General features: G+C 39.0%; 1 protein-coding gene across 8 annotated transcripts in view; it reads left to right on the forward strand.

The window, feature by feature from the left end:
- LOC113538326 (protein unc-80 homolog) overlaps window positions 1–17846 on the forward strand; it is a 71472-nt gene that overhangs the window by 34437 nt on the left and 19189 nt on the right. For 5 of the 8 annotated variants that reach the window (XM_026933291.3, XM_026933295.3, XM_026933293.3 and 2 more), the window contains 21 exons: window positions 1239–1386; window positions 1847–2019; window positions 4461–4673; window positions 5309–5444; window positions 5569–5702; window positions 6386–6566; window positions 6643–6855; window positions 8209–8306; window positions 8389–8589; window positions 9108–9215; window positions 9535–9673; window positions 10594–10775; window positions 12788–12919; window positions 13455–13641; window positions 14053–14181; window positions 14377–14520; window positions 15346–15446; window positions 15553–15639; window positions 15750–15933; window positions 16076–16170; window positions 17711–17800. In XM_026933291.3, the coding sequence (XP_026789092.3) occupies window positions 1239–1386; window positions 1847–2019; window positions 4461–4673; window positions 5309–5444; window positions 5569–5702; window positions 6386–6566; window positions 6643–6855; window positions 8209–8306; window positions 8389–8589; window positions 9108–9215; window positions 9535–9673; window positions 10594–10775; window positions 12788–12919; window positions 13455–13641; window positions 14053–14181; window positions 14377–14520; window positions 15346–15446; window positions 15553–15639; window positions 15750–15933; window positions 16076–16170; window positions 17711–17800 (3075 nt within the window). The remainder of the gene's footprint in view (window positions 1–1238; window positions 1387–1846; window positions 2020–4460; window positions 4674–5308; window positions 5445–5568; window positions 5703–6385; window positions 6567–6642; window positions 6856–8208; window positions 8307–8388; window positions 8590–9107; window positions 9216–9534; window positions 9674–10593; window positions 10776–12787; window positions 12920–13454; window positions 13642–14052; window positions 14182–14376; window positions 14521–15345; window positions 15447–15552; window positions 15640–15749; window positions 15934–16075; window positions 16171–17710; window positions 17801–17846) is intronic. The other 3 variants (XM_034313427.2, XM_034313435.2, XM_026933292.3) reach the window with 2 other exon arrangements.

Consider the following 17846-nt stretch of genomic DNA (forward strand, 5'->3'; position numbering starts at 1 on the left):
TTCACTGGGCCAAGCCCAACCCCACACCATAATCCCCCCTCCACCAAACTTTACACTTGGCACAATGCAGTCAGGCAAGTACTGTTCTCCTGGCAACCGCCAAACCCAGACTCGTTCATTGGATTGCCAGACAGAGAAGCGTGATTCGTCACTCCAGAGAACACGTCTCCACTGCTCTAGAGTCCAGTGGCGGCGTGCTTTACACCACTGCAGCCGACGCTTTGCATTGTACTTGGTGATGTAAGGCTTAGATGCAGCTGCTCGGCCATGGAAACCCATTCCATGAAGCTCTCTACGCACTGTTCTTGAGCTAATCTGAAGGCCACACAAAGTTTGGAGGTCTGTAGCTATTGGCTCTGCAGAAAGTTGGCGACTTCTGCGCACTGTATGCCTTAGCATGTGCTGACCCCGCTCTGTGATTTTACGTGGCCTACCACTTCATGGCTGAGTTGCTGTTGTTCTCAATTGCTTCCACTTTGTTATAATACCACTAACAGTTGAGCGTGGAATATGTAATAGTGAGGAAATTTCACGAATGGACTTATTGCAGAGGTGGCAACCTATCACGGTACCACGCTTGAATTCACTGAGCTCCTGAGAGAGATCCATTCTTTCACAAATGTTTGTAGAAGCAGTCTGCATGCCTAGGTGCTTGATTTTATACACCTGTGGCCATGGAAGTGATTGGAACACCAATGATTTGGAGGGGTGTCCGAATACTTTTGGCAATATAGTGTGTGTGTGTGTGTGTGTGTGTGTGTATATATATATATATATATATATATATATATTGCATTTTACTATTTTTTTAACCTGTATAACGAAGATGCTAGAACAAGTGCTACAAATTGTAGAACAACAAATTGCTCCTATTTTTCTGTCAGACACATTTAACAAAAATTGCAAATTATTTTTTGCAGTTTTGGAATATTGGTAAATTGTTCAGGCACAAAGATGGAAAAGTAGTAGACATTTGGGGACTTACTGACAAGGTAGATGGAAAAATGAGGTCAAGGATATGTGGTATGCATTGAAGAGTAAAAATAATATTATTTGATTTATATTTTGCGTTTTATTTTTGCACTTATCCTTTTTCTATTTGGTATTTATGATGCACCTACAGAAATTCTTTTTACATCAGTTTCTAATAATATATGGAATTACACCTGTTTGTAGACACATAAAATGTCATATTTTTGGAAAAATGGACCTGGAGGCTGACCACATTGTCTTGCCAGGTGAAATTCACCAGTGCTGTCAAGCTGTCAGAAGGAAGTGCCACAGAGTACGGCCGGGAGGAGGAGGAGAACTTCTTCAAGAGGCTCGGTAAATGGCGGTCTGGCCGACGGAACCCATCCAAGCTTCACCACACAGAGGAGAAAGATGGTAGAACCCTGGGGTTTTCCCCCTCAGCCGCCTATACGTCCACCACTCGCTCTGTGTTTGTGCCAGTCCGTGTCCTGTCCTGTGCTTCTGGTGCACTCACTGTTCTCTACCATCTTCCATGTCAACTCTGTGTGCGTGTTTGTATTTGGTTGTACATCTCTTTGGGAAGCTGTCTGGTGACACAAGGACAGTGATTTTGTCTTTTTTGTCCTGGCTGTCCATGGTGTAATATTGACTGCCAGAACTTCCAGCTCTCCACAAGAGGTGCCTAAATGTGAAGTATTGGATGTTTACATGAGAACATCACATTGTTGTTTGAATCTTGCTTATTTAATTCTACTAAATGGTAATAATAGCACCAAATGTAGAAAATAGCCAAAATTATCAACCATATATCTGAATAACTTCATACATCGTACATATTGTTATTGTCCAACTCTTGTGGTTTTATCACCTCCAGGATGCCATGGATTCCCAGAGCGCTTGACTTCGAACCACGAGGCAATGAAGAATAAGAACATAGTAAATCTTGGTGCCATTAGACAGGGCATGAAGAGGTTCCAGTTCCTCCTGAACTGCTGTGAGCCAGGCACCATCCCAGACGCCTCTATCCTGGCTGCTGCACTGGATCTGGTTTGTTCCAGTTATCTTCCTGACCCACCCTCATAGCATGGCACCTCATAGAGAGACCCTTTAGTCACTTCCAGGCTAGATTAGTATAATGCATTATATTTTTGATGTATCAACAGTTGTTATTAGTTAAACTATATAAGTATAGTTTAAAAATAAACTATAAACTAAGTTCTAAAATAACTCCTATACTAGATAACTTACACTGTCTTCCTGTACACTTTTGTATTGATTATAAAATCCCCATACTTACCTACAAAGCCATACAAGGCTTAACATCCCATTACCTTTGTGACACACTCACGTCACACATCCAGGCTTTCTGTTCTGAAGCCCCTTAGCAGGGTGAAAGTGCTGGCTGACTGAGCCTTTTTGTTGTAGCACTCCCTGTCTTTGTAACACTCTGCTTGAAGAGCTCTAAAATGCACCAAGTCTTTTTTATTTAGTGCCATACGTAGACTCTGATCACTTCATCCAGCTATTATACCTGCATTCATTCAATATTAGGACTGTCCACTCACTGGTATACTGCACTATACCTCTAAGCAGTACCTTTACCTTTGTTCTTTGCACATACGTACAATAACCTGGTATATTGCACTAGCTTTTTGTTTGCACTCTAGCTGATATAGCAATCTTTCAATATATGCCACTGTGATATATTGTACAAGTCCATCTATTTTTTATACACATCTTCTGATCATGCTTCTACTTTTCGTTTTGTATTCTATATTCATATCATGTAAACACACCTCCCACTTTATTAGGAACACCTGTACAACTGCACATTCATGCCATTATCTAATCAGTCAATCATGTGGCAGCAGTGCAATGCAAAAAATCATGCAGGTGCAGGTCAAGAGCTTCAGTTAATGTTCACATCAAACATCAGAATGGGGAAAATGATCTTTTTAACCTTAACTTTGGCACGGTTATTGGTGCCAGATAGGCTGGTTCGAGTATTTCAGAAACTGCTGCTCTCCTGGGATTTACACACACAGCAATCTCTAGAGATTACACAGAATGGTGCAAAAAACAAAAAACATCCTGTGTGAGGGTCTGCAAGCTGAAACACCTTGTTAAAGAGAGAGATCAGAGGAGAATGACCAGACTGGTTTGGGCTGACAGTAAGTCTATGGTAACTCAAATAAGCACTCTTTACAACCATGGTGAGCGGAAATGCATCTCAGAACTCATAACACATAGACGCTTGAGGTGGATGGGCTACAACAGCAGAAGACCACTTTGGCTTCCACTCCTGTCAGCCAGGAGCAAGAATCTGAGGATATAATAGGCACAGACTCACCCAAACTGGACAGTTGAAGACTGGAAAAAATCAGGTAATTTTTTTTTTCTAATCTTCAGCTGTCCAGTTTTGGTGAGCCTGTGCCCATGGTAGGCTCAGATTCTTGTTCTTGGCTGACAGGACTGGAACCCAATGTGGTCTTCTGCTGTTGTAGCCCATCCACTTTTTCTGCTCACCACAGTTATGAAGCGTGATTATTTGAGTTTCTATATCCTTCCTGGCAGCTTGAACCAATTTGGCTATTTTCCTCTGATCTCTCACATCAGCAAGGCGTTTTCCACCCACAGAACTGTCGCTCACTCAGTGTTTTTTGTTTTTCGCACCATTCTGTATAAATAGAGACTGTTGTGTGTGAAATTCCCAGGAGATCAGCAGTTTATGAAATATCAAATTAGCAGTTTATCAAATCAGCCCATCTGGTATCAACATCCATGCCATGATCAAAGTCACAGTGATCACACTTTTTCTTCATTCTGATGTTTTATATGATTGGCTTATTAGATAACAGCATGATTGTGCAGTTGTACAGGTGTTCCTATTAAAGTGGATGGTGAGTGTATGTACATATTATTCTGCTACCTTTTAAACTATATACTGTATTCTTATAATATTAAGGCACTGCTCCTGTCATATTTATATTTATTTTTATTAGTTTTAAGAAAATGTTTTTAACACCTGTAGTTAAAGATCTCTGGTTGATGCTCCCATCATCTGACATGTTATGTGCTCTTGCTTTGACATGTTGTGTGCTTTTGTGTTGTAGCGATATTCTTTATTTTTGCTTTGATGTTTTTGCTTCTTTTTTAATTAATTTTTTAATTAATTTTAATTTAATCATGTTTTAATTAATTTAATTAATTTTTTAATAAATTTAATTTTTATCTTGTATTGCTTGGAATCTTATAATAATAATAATAATAATAATGTCTTTTTTGTGTGGCATTGCCTTTTACAAGTTATTGCATAAGCGATCATTCGATCTGGAGCATCTGTGCTCTCGAACATAACTCAATTATCTTCCTGAATTATTAAATCACTGTTTAATTAAATTTGTCTGGCACCAGGATTTTGTTTATTTCCATATGGCAGAGGTAGTCTGTTTATTTATTTTGTTCATTTGTTTATTTTTTCCCATCAGGAAGCTCCAGTGGTGGCGAGGGCCTCCTTGTTCCTGGAGTGCGCTCGTTTTGTGCATCGCTGTAACCGTGGCAACTGGCCAGAATGGATGAAAGGTCACCACGTCAACATCACCAAGCGAGGTCTTTCACGAGGACGCTCACCTGTGGCCGGGAACAAGAGAAACAATAAGCTGCAGTGGAACGCAGCTAAGTATTTCTACCAGTGGGGCGATGTGAGTCAGTGTCCACATACAGTAACTTGTGGTGAAATATCTAAAATAAAATATGTAAGGTTACAATAAACATGTTAATGCTCCATATGTTAGTAAAGAAATAATGCACTTGGTTTAATGGAAAAAAAATTTATGTTGCAGTTTGCATATCACAAAATTTTTTTTATTTATTTAATTATTTAATAATAATTTAATAATAATCACTACCTTAAAATAAAATATTAACAACACAGTTAAACAAAACTTGATGGACACAACCCATAATTTGCATTATCTTTCGCACAATTTGCAGAAATTAAATTAAAATTGCTGATGTTTTTGGATGGAAGTATACTTGTTGAGCATTTAGTCCTTCAGACCTTTGACACTAGGGCTCTACTGATCCCATTTCTCCATGTTTCAATGTGATACCGATATCAGAGCTCTGGGTATTGATCAATTGTGGAAAATAATGTAATAATAATCTGGTGTTTTTAGGCCAGTATCAACCGTGATACTAATATTCACTATCAGGCCTTGTTTGATTTTCTTTGCACGAAGCTAAATGATCCATTTAGACAACATCCTACACTAAGCATCAAACTTCTTAAGATTTAATGGTTGCATTATCCTCTATGTCATGTTTTCTCCAAAAGGCAATTGGTACTCGTCTGAGCGAGCTGTGTCACTCAGATAGCGAGAGTCCAGCTAACATCCTGGGCTTTATTTATGATGAGGAGAGTAAAAGGAGGGCGAGGAAAGAGGATGAAGAGGAAGATTTCCTGGATGACAGTAAGAGAGGCAATATGGATAAAGCTCTAACATCATTCTAAAGAGAGATCATGTTACTGATCTTGCGTGATTCTTTGTTTCTTTGTTTAATAGTAATGGATTTGTGTATTTCCAATTTTCACAGGTACTGTAAACCCCACCAAATGCAGCTGTCCCTTTGCTCTTAAGATGTCTGCTTGTCAGCTCCTTTTAGAGATCACTACCTTCCTGAGAGAGACTTTTCCCTGCCTTCCACGCCCACGCACAGAGCCCCTAGTGGTCAGAATGTGTACTTATTCCTCAGTTATGACTGACCAGATTTACTGTAACTATAGAGGTCAATGATATTTTAACCCACCCAAGAAGAGGGTTAGACATAAAAAGTTAGGAAGTCAATCTTTGAGGAAATACACTATATTGCCAAAAGTTTGTGGACAACTGACCATCACACCCATATCTGGGCCTTCTCCAAATTGTTGCCACAAAGCAACAAGTGTGGAAGCACACACTTGGCTACAATACGCACAATTGTCTTTGTATGCTGTAGCATTAAGTTTTCCCTTCAGTGGATCTAAGAGACCCAAACATGTTCCAACATGACAATGCCCTGGTGCACAAAGCAAGTTCCATGAAGACATGGTTTACCAAGGTAGGTGTGGAAGAACTTGATTGGCCTGCACAGAGCCCTGACCTCAATACCTTGGGGATGAACTGGAATGACGGCTACATGCTGGTCCTCCTCACCTGACATCAGTGCCCAGCCTCACCAATAATGTGGCTGAATGGGCAAATTATCACAGCTGCAAAATCTAGTGGAAACCCTTCCCAGAAGAGAGGAGATTATTATAATAGCAAAGGGGAGACTATATATGGGTGTGATTGGTCAGGTGTCCACATACTTTTAGCCACATAGTGTATCATCATAAGTTCACAAATGTGCCCAAACTGTCCCAATGTTATAGGATTTAGAGAGCTGCCGGCTGCGTCTGGACCCAGAGCTGGGCCGCCATCGCTACGAGAGGAAGATCAGCTTTGCCGGAATCTTAGACGACGAGGATGGCCATGATTCCCTGAACAGCAGTAGTCACACTCTGAAGTCGGATACAGCATGTGATGAAAAGAAATCATCTCAAGAACCCCTGGGTATGATTGTTTTGTGCTGATTTATCTGTCCTGTTTGTTTATTTACATACATTTGATTCTCAGCTGCCCTCTTCAGCTCCCACCAGGAAGATCCGCATTGGAGGTTCTCGGCTGCTGCAGATTAAAGGGGCAAGGAGTTTCAAGGTGAAGAAAGGTGGTTCTCTGTCCTCCATCCGTAGAGCTGGCAGTCTGAAGAGCACCAAGATGTCTCGGCAGGACTCGGAGTCCGAGAATGACGCTGAGTCTGATCGTCTGCTGTCTCAGAGCAGAGACACGGTCACTGATATTGGTGAGAAAGGTTGCTTGATATATCTGTCTACATACTGAGTTGCACAGTTGCAAATGTCATGACTAAGACTAAGCTAATATTTGTGTTTTGCTTGCCTAAAAATAATGATTTTCCAGTGTAAAACATTATATGCAGGACTCCTGTCCATTTCTCCTATGCACATTATTTTTATAATCTGTAATATTTTACAGGTTATGCTCAGGTACTTTCTGGCAATACTAAAAAAGGTGAAATAAATGTATGAAAAATATAATATATTGAGTGTTTTAATCAGTGGCAGCTCATCCATAGGGGCAGAGCCCCTATTCAACAAATGTTACTCTTCAGTAAGTCCTCATTCACAGTTCCATACATTTTAAAGTATTTTGAAATATTAATTATCTCTTTTGAGTACTTTAAAAAAATTGTATTTGACAGATATTAGCTGATGTTACATTGATTTACTCACCTGCCTAAATGTTGTGCAAACATAGGGCAGCGTGTTCAGTGTCACACATAGCTCCATAGCTTTATTGTACCTAGTGCTCAAAAATGGGAACTGTACCAAGTGCTAATAGAGACCCACTTGGGCAGAAATGAACATATTCAGTAGATGAGAAGCAGTGGACAGGACAGTTAATGACATAGTTGCCAGGGTCTTGCTTTTTACGCCTGATTAGGCCAGTTTAAAAATACTTTCCATGCATCATGTTTTATAGTAAATAATCAGAATCAAATCTAATAAATTTCCTCAAACAAACGCAAAGTGCAAGGGCAGACAGTGTTTCTATGATTTATGATTATGATCTACATTTCTATAGTTCTATGAGGGTAAAGTGAGATTATGGAGTGAGTAATGTCCATATATCAGAAATGCGCGTGCACCATGGTGATTTTGTTTCCCACGTAACTGCTGAAAAAAAGAAAAAAATATGTCTCCCTTTTCCAATGCCCAGATTGTTTGGACTTGTTTCAGGTCTTTTGTGTGGGTTTTGAAGTGTAGTTGGGAAAACTGGCAGCCCTGGTTAATGATATTGGCTTTTCTGTGTGCACCTTTGTGCAACAGGAAGCACGCTTGCTGTAACAAACAGCTGAACAAAGGTACATCTAAAACTGCTCAGAATGAGCTGCTAGACTATATGCTGGATGACTGAATGTTGATGACTCTCACCTGCCTGTTACTGGGGTTCTGTGTGGTTAATACAGCAACAAAAACAGCTCAAGTCAAGGTGTTTTTTTTTTTTTTTTTTTTTTTTTTTAGTTTAGTTTTTTTTTTTTTTTTTTTGAATAATGAGGTAAAAACACTTTAACAAGCATTACATGTATTTCATAGTCTTGTTTACAGGAGTTGTGAACTTGTATCTGTATTTTCAGGGAGCCCCTGGAGTGCTAGTGAGCCCAGCATTGAGCCCGAAGGTCCTGGAAGCACCAGTGGAGTGGACGACTACCACCGCAACATGTCGTGGCTACATGTAAGTTCACACACATTGATTTGTCTGTGTGAGTGTGTGTGTGTATGGTTATAAATGTGTACTTATTTTCATCCCCTTCCAGATCATGATCCTGCTGTGCAACCAGCAGAGTTTTATCTGCACCCATGTGGACTATTGCCACCCTCGCTGCTACCAGCGCCACAGCCGCTCCTGTGCTCGCCTCGTCCGTGCGATCAAGCTGCTTTATGGAGAGACTGTTGATAGCCTGAGAGAGAACAGCTCCAGCAGTAGCGTTAGCACCCGTGCCAAGAAAAGCAAAGAGGTGTAAAAATGCTGTTATTAATCATACAACAGTACTAAACACTTTCATGTAAATTTTAAAAAATATTTAGCACCAGTAGAATTTACAAAATTGAGCCTATAGCTACTTTTCAGTGTCTAAACCCAGGCAAAACTGCTAATCTAAATGTTACTTCACTGTAGTTTATAAAACTGAATACGTAGCTACTGTTGGTTGCCTAAACACTAAGGACTTCACTGTTATCAGTCACAGCACAGCATTAAAACTACGAGCCCCCAAAAATCCCCAAACCCCTGAAGCTTATCATACAATCAATGCAAATGTCGTCATTTAGCAATAATGGTTTTACCCACATTAGTTGGTTGCCAGCCTATAAATTAACACTTGATACAGCATATTGTTTTGTATTTTATGCTGACAGTATGAACCTTATGCAGGAGTAAAAACACAGAAGTAACTGAACTGGTCACAAAAAGAATTATTCTTTTATATTGAATAGTTTTAGGGTTCATTGCCTAATTCTAGTGGCTCTCTTTCAGTGCTCAGACAAGTCATGTCTGCGGACTCCATCTATGAAGAGACGTCCTACTGACAGCAACGCAGAGGGGAAAAAAGACACTGGGATGCTGAAGTACATCCGCACACAGGTCCTGCCTTTAGGTTCCTAAAAGCAGTATTAGAATAATAGTGCTTTTAAATGAACAGTCCTCTCTCTTAATATAGCATTGAAATTGCACCCAAACACCCCTGAGATCAGACCTGCATACCAATGATGAAATAATGATGAAATAAGATAAAAGATGCATCACTGTTTAGACTGGAAATTTACATTAATGGTTGTCACCTGTGGTTTACTGCTGTGATGAATACAAACTCTAACCCTAGAAAATCCATTACCCTAGATTACCCATAGACTAATGATTAGCTTTCCTATGCAAAAATATCTGTTATGTTTTACATTTGCAGGTAATGAGTCTGTCACCAGCACCTCTTTCCCTGCTTATAAAAGCAGCTCCCATCCTGACAGAGGATATGTACGGAGACATTCAGCCTGCTGCGTGGGAGCTCCTGCTCAGTGTTGATGAGCACATGGCTGCTGCTGCAGGTCTGTTTCTGATCCTTCTGCAATATTACTACTACTAATAATAATTATAGCTTTAAAAATTGTAGGATGCACAGGTGCTGTACGGAGGGAAAAATACATCAATACATACAGTAGAAGAAAATATAGAATAAAATATAAATTGTTCAGGCATAAATATAAATGTATATACATATTCTCGATAAAGTATAATAAAACAATACAATTATGCATGGTAGTTGAGTTCTAAAGCCTGTCAACTGTAAACCAGTGCAGGGAAGCTGGATAAAGATGAGAGTGTTATTGTAGTTTGAATTCAATGGCTGTAAATTGTGTTCATCAAACTTTCTACTTATAAATGTGCAGTTTCTCTGTAAACTATTTTTATGACATTATGGTCCTGGATTTCTTTCCTTTGATTTACTTAATTATGTGATTATTATTCTTTAGTGATCATTGTCCATGAATTTAGGTTGTTAGAGATGTAGAAAGTTTTCGTCTGTAAATTAGGCCTATGTGTCTCCTCAGCCTGGATGCTTTTTTTGTCTGAGGGAAATTCTCTTCTGTCTTAAATGATCAAAGGTCTATCATGTCCTTATGTCCAGCAGGAAAGATACATTTCATGTGTAATTAACCCAGGAAATTAGACATACGATTAAACATTGTCTAAGCCATATTGATTGGATGGTAAGCAACAGGGATTTATTCATTTAATGTAGGGATTTGTCTTTGAGCAATGCAGAGGGGCTCACCTATGCGCAGACACACAAAGAAGAAGAATTTTGTGTCTCAATGTATTGTGAAACTGTTTTGTTGGAGAAGTTATTTGAACCACATGCAGGACTTTTAGACTTATAATTTTTACTGGAATCCTTATCTAAACTTGTGTCATTGTTTTTTTCTCTCGCTCCCTCTCCCTGTCTTTCTCATGCACACACTTGCAGCGGCAATGTTTCTGCTGTGTGCAGTAAAGGTTCCTGACGCTGTCACTGAAATGATGATGGCTGAGTTTCAGCACCAGGAAGCAAGTCAAAGGATTAACTCTGTGCTCAAATTCTACACTGTCTGGAGGTTCCGCTACCAGGTGTGGCCTCGCATGGAGGAGGGAGCGCAACAGATCTTTAAGGTACTAGTCAGTGATACATTGAGGGGAAATAAGTGTTTTTTGTTATTTAATATACTTCAAGTGCATATATCTACTTCCACACAATGCTGCCATGTCTTTTGACTTTGTACTTTTAAATATGAACAAAAGATATGTATAAGCATAAACAAAGAAGTGTTTAAAAAATGAGATTGATAGGAAAAGATATTTGGACAACACAAATTACCATCATTAATATGTCATTAATACATTACCATCATTAATACTTTTTTTGCAAAGCTGTTGTTGGCAATTACAGCTATGTGATGACTATGATAAGAAGTAATTTGCTTGTGTTTCATTTTTGGCCCATTTCTCTTGGCAAATTGTCTGGCAAATTGTCAATTCCCCAAGGTTACAAGATGCTCGCAATTTCAAAATCTCCATAAATGTTCACTGGGATTCAAGTCTGGAGATTGGCTAGACCATGTATAGCCTTCTTGAGTTATTTTGGCTGAATATGTTTGGGGTTGTTGTCTTGTTGAAATGTCCATCTTCTCCCCAGATTCAGTTTCTTGGCTAATGAGATTAATTTCTCTAATATGTCCTGGTACATCACTTCATTCATGTTTCCTTTGATGACGTGTAATGTCCCAGTACCGTTTGCAAAGAAGCAGCCCCATATCATGATGCTCCCATCTCCATGCTTCACTCTGGGTATGGTGTTCTTGGGATCATACACATAACCCTTTGTTCTGCAAATATAACAAGATGAATTATTGCCATAGAGTTCTGTCTGACCAGGGTATATTGTTCCAAAAGAATCTGATATGTCTAAATGCTTTTAGATCCTTCTTTTTTAGCAGAGGAGTTTTGAGTGGGGTGTAGGAATGGAGATGATTGTGGTGCAGTTTATTGCGTATTGTTCACTGTTGTTCCTGCTGCTTGCAGGTCACCCTGAAACTCATTTCAAGTGACTGCTGGTTTTCTGCTTTGTGAAATCTTGCATAGCGCACCTGTTCCGGGACAAGTAGTTGTGGGTCCATGAACTTTCCATCTGCATATTATTGAACCAATTGCAGTGACAGGGATGCTTAAGGTCTTTGCTATGTTAAAAAGACATTATGTGTATACATTTATAGTGGATATGTGCACTGGAAGTGTATTAAATAACAAAAACAATAGTGTCTGAATACTTATTTCCCCTAATCTTAGGTGTGGGGATCAGATCACACAGAAAGGTCATAAACAGAAAATACAAGAAACACATGATTGGAAACTAAAACTAGGAGACAAATTAAATCAAGACAATAGAAATCTATGTAACCAGACACACCGGGGCATGAATAGGTTGAGAGGGGCCAGAAACTTTGGCACAATCTGACAGTGAAAATTTCAAGCCTTGAGTCTGGGATGGGTACACAGGTGGGGTAGAGGCGATTCAGGCCCTAGACATGTACTGGCACAGGAGCAGAAATTGACAAATGGAAGGAGTGGCATTCAGTCCTGAAACTGACAGAAGAAGGATCAAAAACTGTGACATACACAGGGAAAGAAGTAGGGTCTGAGGCAGTTGCTGAGAGTAACACTGACTTCACTCCTCTGCAGCACAGAGAATTCAGGTGGCTCTGTGACTGTAGGTTTCATTCTTACACAGGTGTCTCTTTATTAAATAAAGTGTCTCTATTACAGTAAGTCTTTTTATTGATATTTATTCGTAATTATCTACATCATATTAACAAAAGGAATGACATTCAGAGAGGTAATTTCCATAATAATAAATCTACTGGGAGCTAAAAACTAAGAAAATAGAACCTAGAAACCAGGAAAATTAGAAATAGACTCTTAGAAACTAGGTCTCGAAGCTAAGAGGAACTAGGAGAGCCGGGAAGTTAGAATAAATAAAAGAGCATAGAATTCAGAACTGCAGTATAACATATATATAACAAAGTATAAATACTTTGCTAATAACACATACAAACTGAGGGCTGTTCTTCTCACATTTGTGTCATATACAAACTTTCTGTCTTTGATTTGTGTGTGTTTTCTTATAGATTCCTCCACCCAGCATTAATTTCACTCTGCCATCCCCTATTCTGGGAATGCCCTGTGTGCCCATGTTTGACCCGCCTTGGGTGCCAGTGAACACTGGAACTGTGCCAGATGCAATCACTGAAGATCAGTCTGTAAGTTCACCATGTTGGTACTTAAACTATGCCAAAGAAAAAGAAAAGCACAAAACCATAGACCAGAACTTCAATTTTTTTTTATCTCCAATTAATAAATCTGATTGGCTCCCATTCAAAAACTTGATATACACACTCCTGTGACCCCATCACAATAATTGATTTCTTCATTAATGCAGCAGGTGTTACACCAACAAACCCATTACACTACAGTCTTTGTTCTGTCCATGGAATACCTTAATCTTTGCCCATTATATTGCTCAGTAACCAACGCTTACTGTGAACAGACTACACTGTGTGGCAGAAGTATTGTTTACTGCAAATATTATTAATAATAAATCATTGAATACTGGATTTCATCATATTGTATTTGTCACCATTTTATAAAACCAATAAGCCAAAAAGGGGCCTGCAGTACAGTGATTTTATCACAGGTAATGGGGTATTAAGAATGCATTTACCTGTGATAAAATCACTGTAATGCATGTCTTATCATGGTTTATTGCTTTAGTATGCCTCTGTGGTCCACTTCCAGAAATCGTTCTCAGCTCGGGCCGTGTCACGCTCCCACCAGCGTGCCGAGCACATCCTAAAGAACATGCAGCAGGAGGACGAAAAGAGGAGACTGGGGCGGGAGGCCAGCATCATCACAGCCATCCCCATCGCTCAGGAGGCCTGCTACGAGCCCACCTGCAGCCCTCCACCTGAACAGGAGGAAGAGGGTTAGTCCATTACCTGTTTGTCTGTTGGTTAAATGAAGATGAGTGGCTAAAAGCTGTCCTGGGACAGTTGCTTTCATTATTATTAATGTGTTTTTTTTTCTAATCTGCAACTAGTAGTCTTGTCACATGACTTCCATCTCTCAAGTTTGTATTCAGGCCTACCATCAGGAGAATCTTCAGCCACAGGAAGGGGTTTTGTGTGTTTATTTCCATATGTATTGTTTTAAATTACTAATAAATAGGGATATAAGGCATAGATAAATGTAGGATATTTTAAAAGAGCTTTTATAATTTCTATTGCAATATTTTACGATAAATATTGCTATAAAATCAAAAAGGTGGCATGGGCCAATGGGATCTCTATCTTTATCTGTCCTGTGTAATCTGTAACGATGTGTGGTGTGCCAACAGAAGATGTGGTAAATCTGGCGTCTCGTCGTCTCTCTGTGAGCCCGTCTTGTGCCTCCAGCAACTCACACAGGAACTATTCATTCCGCCGTGGCTCAATGTGGTCAGTGCGCTCAGCAGTCAGTGCTGAAGGTTAGCTATTCATTGTCAATGTGCAATAAATTAAAGTAAAATGCAATAAAATAAAGTAAATAAAAAAATGCTCAAATTAGGTATATACAAAGCCTGGTGCAGAGCCTCGATTTTAATAAGCATGATGTGCATTTATTTTTGTAATGTAAAGAATGTGATTTACATTATTTTATCTTGACATATTTGTTCTTTCAGATGATGAAAACACTACAGAACACACACCAACACATCACATGTTGCAGCCACCTCAGGCTGTGTTCCCAGCATGCATCTGTGCTGCGGTGTTGCCCATAGTGCACCTAATGGAGGATGGAGACATTCGAGAGGATGGTGTTGCAGGTATGGTGGCCTCACGAAAACCTGATTTTGTGCAGATTAGAGTTTTTTTATTCCTGCACCTGTTTGCTCCTAAAGATATTGTGACTGATCCCACAGTTATTTATACCATCTGCAATGTTTTCTAATGAATTTATTTAGTTCTATTTCCCACAGTGACCCTGACCAGGGTAAAGAATTTACTGAAGATGAATGAATGAAAGAATACAGTATAAGTCATACAAGCTCCACAACACATCCAACATGCTCCCATATTTATCAGTATGGCCTTTCTTTGTCTCATGAGCTTTATAATTGGCGTCCATGAGAGTAATTGTATAATTGGCATGAGAGTTAAAACTAATTGCCCCTATGACTTTTTCTTGGGTCCTGTGGAACGCAGTCCTGATGTAACCCTCTGCTGCAGATGATATTTTGTTAAAAAGTTACATATGTTGATTATGATTGTGATAAGTAGTATATCATCACTGACATAAATTTGGAAATAAATTCTAAATATTAAAGTATGTTTTCTAAATAAATGTAGAAAATAAATACATTTATTTCATGAATTTGTAAAATATACAATTATTAGCTAGGCATAATTCATGACAGTGAAAACATTTGCATGTTGTTTATAAGTAAGTGACACAATTATTTTTATATTGGCTTTGTACTTGCATTAATGAAGGCTTATCTTAAATTAACTTGGACCTGAATTAGTCATGAAGAAAAATTGCCATAAAAATTTACATATATAACTAACTTCTGATAACGCCTCTGATTACCGTAAATAAACTTCCTAATTTTCTAATGTTTGCATCATTATTTTCATCACTGTGTACATAGTTAGTGCCGTGGCTCAGCAGGTGCTGTGGAACTGTCTGATTGAAGACCCAGCTCTCGTTCTCCGGCACTTTCTAGAGAAACTAACAGTCAGTAACAGACAGGTAAAACATGATTACAAATATAAGTAGTCCTACAGCAGTAATATAGTAAAGTCATGCATATGATTTTGCTGTTAAAGTATCTAAGCGGGTTCATTGTCTTTTTTAGGATGAGCTGATGTATATGCTAAGGAAGCTGCTCCTCAACATTGGGGATCTTCCTGCACAAACTTCACACATCCTCTTCAACTACCTGGTAAAGCCCGGTTGTTTAAACCACTGTGCACATGAAATCTAGATAATTTAATCACAAACATAGAAGCATGAAGTCTTAGAAATGTGAATGCTGTTTGTGTTTTCACTCAGGTGGGTTTAATCATGTATTTTGTTCGGACCCCGTGCGAGTGGGGAATGGATGCTATCTCAGCTACACTGACCTTTCTGTGGGAGGTGGTGGGCTACGTGGAGGGCCTCTTCTTTAAAGACCTTAAACAGACCATGAAGAAAGAGCAGTGTGAGGTGAAACTGCTGGTCACTGCCTCTATGCCAGGTAGAATATTTTAGTGTGACTGCATAGGAAAGCAGACGGTGTCTGTAATAACATTACATTTTTTCATGTAGCAAAAAAAGTATCCCTGTTTTGATTTCCACTTTGATTTGGTTAATATGATGTGTCTTGTGTGTGCATATAGGAACAAAGACTCTGGTGGTTCATGGGCAGAATGAATGTGATATTCCTACACAGTTACCAGTACATGAGGATACACAGTTTGAAGCCTTGCTCAAGGTAACTCTTACAGTTTTAGATTACCTTCAAATAACACATTATTAAGGTGTTAAATATATACTCATACATTCAAATGTGTTATGATCTACAGTCAGGTGACAAATTAAAGGAAAAACCAGCAAGTGTCGTGGTAAGGTGTTGGGCCACCAGAACAGCTTCAGAGTGCCTTGGTATTGATTCTACAAGTTTCTGGAGCTGTACTGGAGCAATGAACATTGTCCCTCCAAATTATGTTCCCTCAGTTACTGGTTTGATGATGGCGATGGAGAGTGCTGTCTAACGCATCGCTCCAAAATCTGTCATAGGTGTTTATTTGATTTTCAATCTAGTGACCGCAAAGGCATAGCATATGATTTATTTAATTTTCATACTCATCAAACCATTTAGTGATCCTTTGTGCCCTGTGGATTGGGGCAGTGTCATTCTAGAAGAGAGCATTCCCATTAGGAGAGAACTGTTTCCTCATAGGATAAATGTGATCAGTCAGAAGAATTTTGCATTGATTTGTAGTGACTCCTGCCTCTAAGGGGAAATGTGGACGCAAACCCTGCCAGCAAAATGCCCCACAGCATTACACTGCGTTTTTCACTCACTTTTCCCTTCATTTATCACCCATCTGTAATTAATTTTTGCAGTGCTCCAAAACCAAAATATTTACATGCTAGATAGAGAAGTAAGATATTTTATGGTATACACAGTATAAACACAGTAGATATTAAAGATTTGCTGAGGGGGTCAGAAGAAAGGTGTAGATTACTGTCCCATATGGGTAAGTCTTTGACAGTTTACAGCCATTTACTTTACCCTGCACTAAGTACATTACATGGATTTTGTAATGGTGTACAGGCATTCATCAAAAAAAGTTTTAAATATTTGGAAAATTCCTCCTCTAAAACATACAGTAGATAACATTGGATTGGCATTACATTTTTCTTACCAGAACTTATACAGTGTAGAACATTATAAATCAGACAAATGTAAGGCCAGGAAATCATGTGACCACAGCAGAGTGTCAGGAACTACAGCAGATATATAGATATTATAAGATATCAGGAGGCTAATGCAAATGCAAGCTTTCTTTATTAACAAAAGCACGAATAAAACGAACAAGGTGAAGACATAGCAAAGGGAACTAGCAAAGGGAGAACTGTGAACAAAACCAGAACAGAGCATAATTACAGAACAACAACACTTTAACAAAATAACAGATACTAAACAACTAAGGGGTGAAAATGCAGAATTATATATGGGCACTAATTAGGGAAAAACACAAATCGGGTGAGGATTGATAAAGGAGGCATGTGACAAGGTCCTCTGATTTGCTGGGGCTGCTGGGAACTGTAGTTCATGTTGGACATTTTGTGGCCAGAACCAGTGTTGATGTGACAGACAAGCTTACAGCAAGCCTTTTGAATTGCAGTGTTTTACACATGACACAGTAATTGTTGCAAAGAGTTATCAGATAATGATCCATATATCATTGGCATTTTCATTACCATTTTGCCTTGACCACTGTTTTTTTTTTTTTTTTTTTTATCAGGAGTGTCTTGAGTTCTTCAATATACCAGAGGCTCGCTCAGCCAACTACTTTCTTATGGACAAGCGCTGGAATCTCATCCACTATGCCAAGGTGTGCTTTACATGTGTTAATGAATTTCTTTTGTTTTTCAATATTG

The sequence above is a fragment of the Pangasianodon hypophthalmus genome, chromosome 2 (assembly GCF_027358585.1).
Source record: "Pangasianodon hypophthalmus isolate fPanHyp1 chromosome 2, fPanHyp1.pri, whole genome shotgun sequence".
In the NCBI taxonomy this organism is placed as follows: Eukaryota; Metazoa; Chordata; class Actinopteri; order Siluriformes; family Pangasiidae; genus Pangasianodon; species Pangasianodon hypophthalmus.